The sequence below is a fragment of the Argentina silus genome (genome assembly GCF_951799395.1).
Source record: "Argentina silus genome assembly, chromosome: 10".
NCBI lineage: Eukaryota > Metazoa > Chordata > Actinopteri > Argentiniformes > Argentinidae > Argentina > Argentina silus.
The window spans coordinates 1,492,574-1,503,485 of record NC_139664.1 but is presented as its reverse complement, the minus strand read 5'-3'; the positions used below and the strand labels follow the sequence as shown (position 1 = coordinate 1,503,485).

At 49.5% G+C, this 10,912-nt stretch overlaps 1 protein-coding gene across 1 annotated transcript; it reads right to left on the bottom strand.

The window, feature by feature from the left end:
• rcc1 (regulator of chromosome condensation 1) lies at window positions 1-4,526 on the bottom strand. The gene is made up of 9 exons (XM_083678041.1): window positions 4,413-4,526; window positions 3,889-4,076; window positions 3,389-3,568; window positions 1,909-2,005; window positions 1,612-1,734; window positions 1,264-1,410; window positions 1,033-1,152; window positions 434-586; window positions 1-266 (listed from the first exon to the last, which is right to left on the bottom strand). The coding sequence occupies exons 1-9, from the start codon at window positions 4,489-4,491 to the stop codon at window positions 91-93; spliced, it is 1,263 nt and encodes a 420-aa protein (XP_083534167.1). The 5' UTR covers window positions 4,492-4,526; the 3' UTR covers window positions 1-90.
• Between the last annotated feature and the right edge of the window lie 6,386 nt (window positions 4,527-10,912).

Genomic DNA, 10,912 nt, shown 5'->3' with positions numbered 1-10,912 from the left:
ACAGACATTCTAACACTTCCCCCCTGATAACAACAGGTCACCCCTCCCATCTACCCCTCCCTGTGGACATAATCATCATCATCATCATCATCAGCTCTCCTGTTTGTCTTTGACCAGCAGGACGGTGTGCTGCCCCCCGCTGGCCACCATCAGTACTGCTCTGTTCTCCAGCTGTTTGCCCGCCATCTCCACAGGGCTCCACTCATCCTCCTCCTCCCCGGTGCCCAGCTGGAGGTTGGTCCCCATGCCCCAGGCATACACAGACCCTGCGGGGGGGGAGACAGACTCACAGGTCAGTGGGCTGTACACACACACACACACACACACACACACACACACACACACACACACACACACACACACACACACACACACACACACACACAGAGGTTTAAAGCCTTGGCTGTGCCAAAGGCAGCCCTCCTCCTCTCACCTTGCTTGGTGACAGCGTAGCTGACCGAGGCTCCACATGCCACCACCTGCGCTCCCTCCACCCCGGCTACGGGGGCCGGCTCACTCTTCTCCTCGGCCCCCTGGCCCAGACCCAGCCGGCCGTACTCCGCCCTGCCCAGGCTGTACACCTGCCCTGGGGGGAGAACAACACAGCAACGTCTTCAGGAAGACAAACCAACGCTAGACAAGCAACCAAGGACGTCGGTCTGACGGGGAGGTGAGTGTGACCACGGTCGGTCTGGGGAGGTGAGTGTGACCACGGTCGGTCTGACGGGGAGGTGAGTGTGACCACGGTCGGTCTGACGGGGAGGTGAGTGTGACCACGGTCGGTCTGACGGGGAGGTGAGTGTGACCAATGGAGACTTCTGGAAGATGGTGTGTGTCTGTGTGTGTGTGTGAGAGTGTCAGTGTGTGTGTGTGTGTGTGTGTGTGTGAGAGAGAGTCAGTGTGTGTGTGTGTGTGAGAGAGAGAGCCAGTGTGTGTGTGTGAGAGAGAGAGCCAGTGTGTGTGTATGTGTGTGAGAGAGAGAGAGTCAGTGTGTGTGTGAGAGAGAGGGAGAGAGTCAGTGTGTGTACGTACCGTCAGAGTCCAGGCAGACCGTGTGGTGCTGCCCCCCTGAGAAGCCCACCCAAGAGGTGGTCGAGTTCTTGAAGCAGGTCAGTTTGACGGGCGTGAAATAGACATCAACACCTTTGCTCCCTGGGGAGAGGAGGAACACACACACGTATGAGAGAGAGAGAGAGACAGAGAGAGAGAGAGAGAGAGAGAGAGAGAGAGAGACAGAGACAGAATAGCTCTCCTCTGGCTGACCTAGCTGGTGGTAGTTGGACAGGCCAAAGCCGTAGACGTGTCCCTCTTTAGACAGGCCGAAGGTGAAGTAGGCTCCACAGAAGGCATCAGCGAAGTGGACCTTCCCTCTGCCCTGCACCTTCACCATCTGAGGGGTCAGCAACCGGGCTACACACACACACACACACACACACACACACACACACACACACACACACACAGTCAGAGTGTGTGGCAGTGTGTGGCAGAGTGTTCCACAGGCAGTCAGACAGACACACATACACACACACACACACACACACACACACACACACACACACACACACACACACACACACACACACACACACAGTCAGTGGTGCTACTCACACAGGCCTTTCCGGCCGCCTCTGTTGGCGAAGATCTCGGGGACCCTCCCCAGCTGGCCCTGCTCGCCGCAGCCGGACGTGTAGAGGTCACCGCCCAGGGTCAGCATCACCAGGTGGTCGTTACCTAGGAAAGGACAAAGGTCAGGGGTCAGAAGGCACCCAACACAGGAAGAGAATGTCAGGCTACTGCCAGGCAACAGACCTCAGACAGCACAGGGCCTAGGGAGGCAGGTGTGTGACAGAGTGAGAGAGGTAGGGGAGTGTGTGTGTGTGTGTGTGTGTGTGTGTCTCCAGTCACCTGAAGCGATCTTCACCACAGGTCCCTTCATGGGGACCCTGACAGGCAGGCAGCACTTCTTCATGGGCTCCAGCAGACCAATGACTCCATTATTGTCCTTTGGAACAGATCATACCTGTTACTACCACAGATCACACCTGTTACTTCCGCAGATCACACCTGTTACTACCACAGATCACACCTGTTACTACCACAGATCACACCTGTTACTTCCGCAGATCACACCTGTTACTACCACAGATCACACCTGTTACTACCACAGATCACACCTGTTACTACCACAGATCATACCTGTTACTACCACAGATCATACCTGTTACTACCACAGATCACACCTGTTACTACCACAGATCACACCTGTTACTACCACAGATCACACCTGTTACTTCCGCAGATCACACCTGTTACTACCACAGATCATACCTGTTACTACCACAGATCACACCTGTTACTACCACAGATCATACCTGTTACTACCACAGATCACACCTGTTACTACCACAGATCATACCCGTTACTACCACAGATCATACCTGTTACTACCACAGATCACACCTGTTACTACCACAGATCATACATGTTGTCCTGGTTACGAGGACAGTTAGCTAAAACATACGTGAGACATGCCTCTGATATGACTAACATGCTTGAGTGTACTAGGCCTATAAACGGTTGAGTGTACTAGGCCTATAAACAGTTGAGTGTACTAGGCCTATAAACGGTTGAGTGTACTAGGACTATAAACGGTTGAGTGTACTAGGCCTATAAACGGTTGAGTGTACTAGGACTATAAACGGTTGAGTGTACTAGGACTATAAACGGTTGAGTGTACTAGGACTATAAACGGTTACTTCTCATAAAGCATTGGAGGATAACATCAAAGGGGAGGAGCCGGGATCTTCTCCTCCAATGAGTTTGGAGTAAGAAAGGAGTGGAGGAGGGAGGAGGAGAGGAGGAGAGGACGGAGGAGAGGAGGAGAGGACGGAGGAGAGGAGGAGAGGACGCAAGCTTCAGACAATTCAGAAAGGGCAAGGTAGGAATAAACCTAGCACGATAGGGCCCGGGCTAGGTAGGGATAAACCTAGCACGATAGGGCCCGGGCTAGGTAGGAATAAACCTAGCACGATAGGGCCCGGGCTAGGTAGGGATAAACCTAGCACGATAGGGCCCGGGCTAGGTAGGAATAAACCTAGCACGATAGGGCCCGGGCTAGGTAGGGATAAACCTAGCACGATAGGGCCCGGGCTAGGTAGGGATAAACCTAGCACGATAGGGCCCGGGCTAGGTAGGAATAAACCTAGCACGATAGGGCCCGGGCTAGGTAGGGATAAACCTAGCACGATAGGGCCCGGGCTAGGTAGGGATAAACCTAGCACGATAGGGCCCGGGCTAGGTAGGGATAAACCTAGCACGACAGGGCGACTTCCCGCTTATTGACAACGACAACGTCAACAGCAACAACAAAGTGGTTGTTTCTCACCCTGAAGGAGCCCCAGAGGTAGACGGCGCCGTCCTCAGTGAGAGCAGCGGTGTGGCTGTCCCCAGCAGACACCTGGACCACCCTCTGGTCCAGAGACACCTTCCCCGGGACCATCTCCGACCCCTCCTCAGACGTCTCCCGGCCCAGGGCCCCTTCGTCATTGCAGCCAAACGTGTAGACCTGCACCAGGGAGTTAGTCAACATCAACATGCAGGAGGATTCCAGCCGAAGCTTAGACCGGCGGCCCAGATCCCACCCAGGGGTCTCCCCAGATCCCACCCAGGGGTCTCCCCAGGACGGTTGAACAGCATGGTGCTGGATTGCATTATCAAAACCGGTTTATTCATGTCAAAATGCGCAAAAAAATACAGTTAAAACGCTGAATTCACTGAGGAACATCATGACTTTCACTTTCGCGTTAGTTTTTTAACAAAGATGTCGTTGGCGATAGGTTTAGGGGTGTCCAGGGTTAGGGGTGTCCAGGGTCAGGGTTAACTCACGTTCCCGGTGTGGCTGATGCAGACGGTGTGCATGCCTCCTGAGGCCACCTGCACCGCCGCCTCCGGCAGGGAGACCAGCGCCGGCCGCTTCCTCTCTAGGACGTCCTCCCCCAGACCCAGCTGGCCCACGTCCCCCTGGCCCAGCACCAGGACCAGCCCCTGCTCCTTCCCATGGCTGCTGTGGGACACTGGAGGGGGAGACACCGATCAATCAGTTACTATCACACTGATGAGCCCACGCCCAAAGGAAGTTAATCAACTTTGTGTGAGTGAGTTTGTGCTTCACTGGGAGACTTGAAAACATCACAGACACACACACACACACACACACGATGAAGCTGTTCATTACAGACACACACACGATGAAGCTGTTCATTACAGACACACACACGATGAAGCTGTTCATTACAGACAGACACACGATGAAGCTGTTCGTTAGACACACTGACTAATAATAAAGATGTTCATCACACACACACAAAGGGAGGAACTGGTTTGTTCTGGGTTAGCAGTCAGTAGCTGACCTTTGACTTTCTTAGGCTCCTTGACATCCTCTGGTTTGCCGACCGATGGCCTCTTACTAGGAATCTTCTTTGCAGGCATGGCTGCAACAGACCCTGCACACACCGTTACAACAGACCCTGCACAAAACACAACACACACTGTTACAACAGACCCTGCACACAACACACAACAGACCCTGTACACAACACCACCAGTGAGAGGAGAAGCATGGAGGCGTCGGAGAAGAGGACCAACAGCTGTGGTTGTCCAGGGAGTTTAGGGTCACCAAATCAACATCACTGTAAACACGTGGAACATGTACGAAACTGTGACTCAGCTCTCTAAAGCTTGTACTTCCACAACCGGGAGGGCTTCAGCACTGTAACAGAGGGCTTCAGCACTGTACCGGAGGGCTTCAGCACTGTACCGGAGGGCTTCAGCACTGTACCGGAGGGCTTCAGCACTGTACCGGAGGGCTTCAGCACTGTACCGGAGGGCTTCAGCACTGTACCGGAGGGCTTCAGCAATGTACCGGAGCTCAGCCACATGTAAAGCGGAATGGAAGGCGGTAGCTAGCGAGTAGAATACAGGGTTGTGTTGTTGGACCTCAACAGCTGTTAGGACCTCCTGATCGCGGAATGCCAGCCCCGGCCAGCCCCGGCCAGCCCCGGCCAGCCCCGGCCAGCCCCGGCCAGCCCCGGCCAGCCCCGGCCAGCCCCGGCCAGCCCCGGCCAGCCCCGGCCAGCCCCGGCCAGCCCCGGCCAGCCCCGGCCAGTCCCGGCCAGCCGCTGCACGTTTAACCACCGGTAGTTAAACGTGCAGCAGGCAACGTTTGCTTCTGTAAGCTAGCCAGCTAGCTAGCGTCTACAGTGGCAATGACATTGTATTAGCGCAGAAGTAACAATTCAGCCAACTCGAAAGATATATTAGCGCCAACGAATACACATTCCATGTACAAAACAAGCTGTCGAGATATATATATATAGTGTATATGTGTGTGTGTGTGTGCGCTATTCAACCTAAATCAAACGTCCAGCAGGCTCGGTCTGGTGGACGTGTTTAGCTAGTTTGTTGCTAACGCCAGCTAGCTCTACCGAGCCAGCAAACACACTTAAATGAATGGATGAAATGATGGAGCCAAAGGAAGAGGATTGCTGTGTGAGTGTTAGGTAGTTGGGGTTGGGGTTAGGGTTAGTGTTAGGTAGTTGGTTGGTTAGTTAGTTGGGGTTGGAGGTACTCGCCTGTGTCGCTGAGGAGACGTTGCAACACGGAGACGCGCGAGGCTGATCAGCGGGCGGCGCGAGCGGCGTTTCCCAGGATGCACTTCTTCCACACAGGTGCAGACCACGCGGCCTTGGCCTTAAAGAGACAGGACCAGGACAGGACCAGGTCAAGACCAGGACAGGACCAGGACAGGACCAGGTCAAGACCAGGACAGGACCAGGACAGGACTAGGACAGGACCAGGTCAAGACCAGGACAGGACCAGGACAGGACTAGGACAGGACCAGGTCAAGACCAGGTTAGTACCAGGACAGGATAGGGACAAGATCAGGACAGGACCAGGACAGGACTAGGTCAGGACCAGGACAGGATCAGGACAGGACCAGGTTAGTTCCCGGACAGGACCAGGTTAGTACCAGGACAGGATCAGGACAGGACCAGGTCAGGACCAGGTCAGGTCTGGGCCTTAAAGAGACAGTACCAGATCAGGACCAGGTCAGGTCTGGGCCTTAAAGAGACAGTACCAGGTCAGGACCAGGTCAGGTCTGGCTCATCTGTCATTCAACATCAACAGCATAACATAATAATATAATTATAATAATATAGATTAAGTACGGAGCAGTACGGAAATGACAATCAGTCATTACAGTACAAAGTAGCCTAGTACATGAGTTTAGACCAGTAACCTAGTACATGAGTTTAGACCAGTAACCTAGTACATGAGTTTAGACCAGTAGCCTAGTACATGAGTTTAGACCAGTAACCTAGTACATGAGTTTAGACCAGTAACCTAGTACATGAGTTTAGACCAGTAGCCTAGTACATGAGTTTAGACCAGTAGCCTAGTACATGAGTTTAGACCAGTAACCTAGTACATGAGTTTAGACCAGTAGCCTAGTACATGAGTTTAGACCGGTAACCTAGTACATGAGTTTAGACCAGTAACCTAGTACATGAGTTTAGACTGGTAACCTAGTACATGAGTTTAGACCAGTAACCTAGTACATGAGTTTAGACCAGTAACCTAGTACATGAGTTTAGACCAGTAGCCTAGTACATGAGTTTAGACTGGTAGCCTAGTACATGAGTTTAGACCAGTAGCCTAGTACATGAGTTTAGACTGGTAGCCTAGTACATGAGTTTAGACCAGTAGCCTAGTACATGAGTTTAGACTGGTAGCCTAGTACATGAGTTTAGACCGGTAGCCTAGTACATGAGTTTAGACCAGTAGCCTAGTACATGAGTTTAGACCAGTAGCCTAGTACATGAGTTTAGACCAGTAACCTAGTACATGAGTTTAGACCAGTAGCCTAGTACATGAGTTTAGACCGGTAACCTAGTACATGAGTTTAGACCAGTAACCTAGTACATGAGTTTAGACTGGTAACCTAGTACATGAGTTTAGACCAGTAACCTAGTACATGAGTTTAGACCAGTAACCTAGTACATGAGTTTAGACCAGTAGCCTAGTACATGAGTTTAGACTGGTAGCCTAGTACATGAGTTTAGACCAGTAGCCTAGTACATGAGTTTAGACCGGTAACCTAGTACATGAGTTTAGACCAGTAACCTAGTACATGAGTTTAGACCAGTAACCTAGTACATGAGTTTAGACCAGTAACCTAGTACATGAGTTTAGACCAGTAGCCTAGTACATGAGTTTAGACCGGTATGGCAGAGTTGTCGTATTCATTCAGCATCAACCGATTTGAACACATATAGGAACACCTAGACTAGACTATTATTATTATTATATTGTATTGCATTGTTGATTGTTGTTTGCTGCATGTTTGAGGAGCTAGCTTGTCATGAGCAGGAAATTGCATCGTCTACGACTGAATTCTATGTTATGTATATGATAAATAAACTTGATTTGATTTGATTTTCGATCACGGTCGGTCACTCACCGTCATGACGCTGTCATGCCGACAGATGGCGCTGTTGTCTTTCTCAACAACAGTATCAGAGACACCTACAGTCGGCGGTAGACCAGCGTCCCACTGCAGCCGGACTGTCCTCTTCATTCCTCTCAGACAGCAGGACTATTTGCGACTGTCTGAAGCTGCTCAAAAATGCACCGTTATTTTATAGCTAAACTGTCGGCCTCGGGATCATTGTATGTGTGGTGATGTACAGGGTAACCCTTTAAGATTCAAGGCTCTGAATGATGGCGGTTACAGGTGTTTACAGGTGTTCCAGCTTCCAGAGAGTCTCTCCTCAACTTAACTAATAAACTCGTGTCGGTTTTAGCCAGCTGGCTACTTTTCAACTGTATAATCCCTGGACAGCTGAACTAATACCCTCCTATAACTAATACCCCTGAACTAATACGCTCCTATAACTAATACCCCTGAACGGTGTTAACTCGGGTTACCGGAGACAGATGCCTAGTTATGCTATCCTGTGACACTTTATGCTATTGCCGGTGTTTTGTTATTATTATGATATTGATATTGTGTGATTGTTGCGTTGTTGATGAGTTGCTTACCCTAAAGCATTTCATCCTGTATACAATTTGATCTGATATGAGTCCTGGACTCAGTCACACTTACAATGGAGACCGCAGGTCTGGAGGACGTTGACTGTGAAAGAGCTTCACAAAAGCCCTGACAGATATCCGATGCCAACTGTCAGATAGGACCAAGATAGACAGGACATTTTAAATGCCCTGTTCTCTCCTCTACCGTCTCAAATGGTACTGGAGCATCCCGTCTCGGATCAACAGGTTCAGAGACAGCTTAATTATACCTCCAAGCTGTGTGACATTTCAAACTGATACCCCCTGCACGACATATCACTGTAGCACTGACAGCTGGATCATCCTACATACGATACATACACTCTTACTGGTTCCCTCTCCTCCCTCAGAGGGCAGTGGGAGAACCAGTACAGAACAAATCACTGTGGTAATACACTTGATAACTCCCAACCAACAGCTATAATGCCTCAAGTGACCTCCCTAGCAGGGGAGGCCGGTGGAGGTAGAAATCGGAGGACAGGCCCATTGTAATGCATGGAACGGAATGAGGAACGGTATCAAACCTCATTCCATTCCATGCATTACATTGAGCCCATCCTATGATTTCTACCTCCGCCGGCCTCCCCTGGTCCACAGGGTATGGTATTGGCAACCACTGGTACCCACCTGGGCTGACGGAGGGTTCTTTAGGCCTGTTCAACTGAACACGTGGGGTGCTTCGTGGCGTAGTACACTAATGCGCTTACCACGTAATCGCAAGGTTCCTGGTTCGATTCCGACCCTCGACCTGTCTTGCATGTCATCCCTCCTCTCTCTCTCTCCCATCCTTCCTGTCAGTCTCTACTGTCTCTATCCCAATAAAGCAGAAATGCCCTAAAAACATATATTTAAAAAAAACTGAACATGTGTTGTACCTCTACATTGATTGCATACAGTAATGCAGTAAAGACAATTCCCAGAGTGGACTGAAATAAAGTCACATATACCGTATACTGTTTTTATATTCGTCCACAGAGCAGAGCACGTCAGTCAGACAACCAGACTGCATCGGTGATTCGTAAGGTTTTTTAATTCGATTCAGAGGTGACTACTATTTACATCTAAACAGATCGTTGCTGTCATGAGTCACTAAAACTTCACATTTAATGAAATAAACAAAACTACAGAGTTAAAACAGAACAGGTACAACTTCATATTTCCATGTGTAGTGTTTCATCATCATCATTATTATACACGCAGATTTTGTGCTTAAAAAAATAGCAACCTATAATACCTTTATCATATTTAAAATTTCTTCTTTTGAAATAATTGGAAGACCAGATATACACAACAGCAAGGGAGGCTAGTGGAGGTAGAAATCGGAGGACGGGCTCATTGTAAAGCATGGAACGGAATAAGGAATGGTGTTTGATACCATTCCTTATTCCGTTCCATGCTTTACAATGAGCCCGTCCTCCGATTTCTACCTCTACCAGCCTCCCCTGCTCAACAGTCAGTTAAACGACCTATATGAACCTGTACAGCTTAGAGACCCTGTGAACGGCTGTCCAGAAGACATGAGGAAACACTGCTGCACTTAGAAAAGTCACTTCCTGCTGAAATGATTCCCTGTGTCAACCGAACAGGTACTAAATATTTGTGTTTTTTTTATTTTTTTTAAATGATATGTTTCCTGGACACAGATGAAGCCTTATCTTCGGCTGAAACTCAGAGAAACGTAGAGATTTCATTGGCGATGTGATTAATCCAGGACTGTGTGATGACTGAGCTTAGCCCTGACCGACTCAGTCCGCTCAGAGACATTCTGTAAATCTTGTAACGTTGAACTCCTGTCTAAGACGCCATGACATCACAACCCTGGCATTAAAAACTGCTATTCTTTGCATTGCATGGTTTTGACCTACGAAGGAAAGTACAACATCTCAAATAAAAACAATAAAAATGGACTGATCCACTTGCACTGGATTCTGTGTGTGTGTGTGTGTGTGTGTGTGTGTGTGTGTGTGTGTGTGTGTGTGTGTGTGTGTGTTTGTTCATACAATGAATTTAAGAGATCAGCGATTTGAAACGTCAGCATTCTAGCAAGGCATGAGGATAGAGTTGGACAGAGCCATGGAGATGCAGAGTTAGAACAGTCATGGACTCCATCTTGGCACCAAGAGTTCCAGAACATTCTAGAACCAATCCAAAAATGTCAGTGTCATGGAACTTTGGGTGCTAAGATGGATGCCGGTTAGCTGAACTCTGTCAAGATGGCCTTGGCTGTCACTGAGTCTCCAGACTCCCTCTGGACGCTGGCCCTGCGACCCAGAGCCACACCAGCACAGGCAAGGCAAACTAGACAACAGCCTAAAATAAAAGCATCGGTCATTTCTCATGTGATCAAAATTTACAAAATAAAACATCTTGTGCATAATTACAGTAGTTATTAGAGCTCCCCCAGTCTAATCACAGCAATCTATACACAGGTACACAAACACACCACTATCCCCGAGCATGTTCTGTCCCATTCTTCCTCTCCTCCTCCTCCTCCTCCTCCTCATCTCTATAACATGTATTATTACTGTGTTTATTATCGTCACCATCCTTATCATCTATTATTATTATTATTGTTATGCTAGCTGCGCTACACGGCTAGCTGCGCTACACGGCTAGCTGCGCTACACGGCTAGCTGCGTCTTACGGAGTAGAAGCACAATAAAAAGGCAACACAGACAGAGGCGGTAAACAGGCGGTAAAGAGGCGGGAAAGAGGCAGGAAAGAGGCGGTAAACAGGCGGTAAAGAGGCGGTAAAGTTAAAGGTAGTGGATGGAGCCAA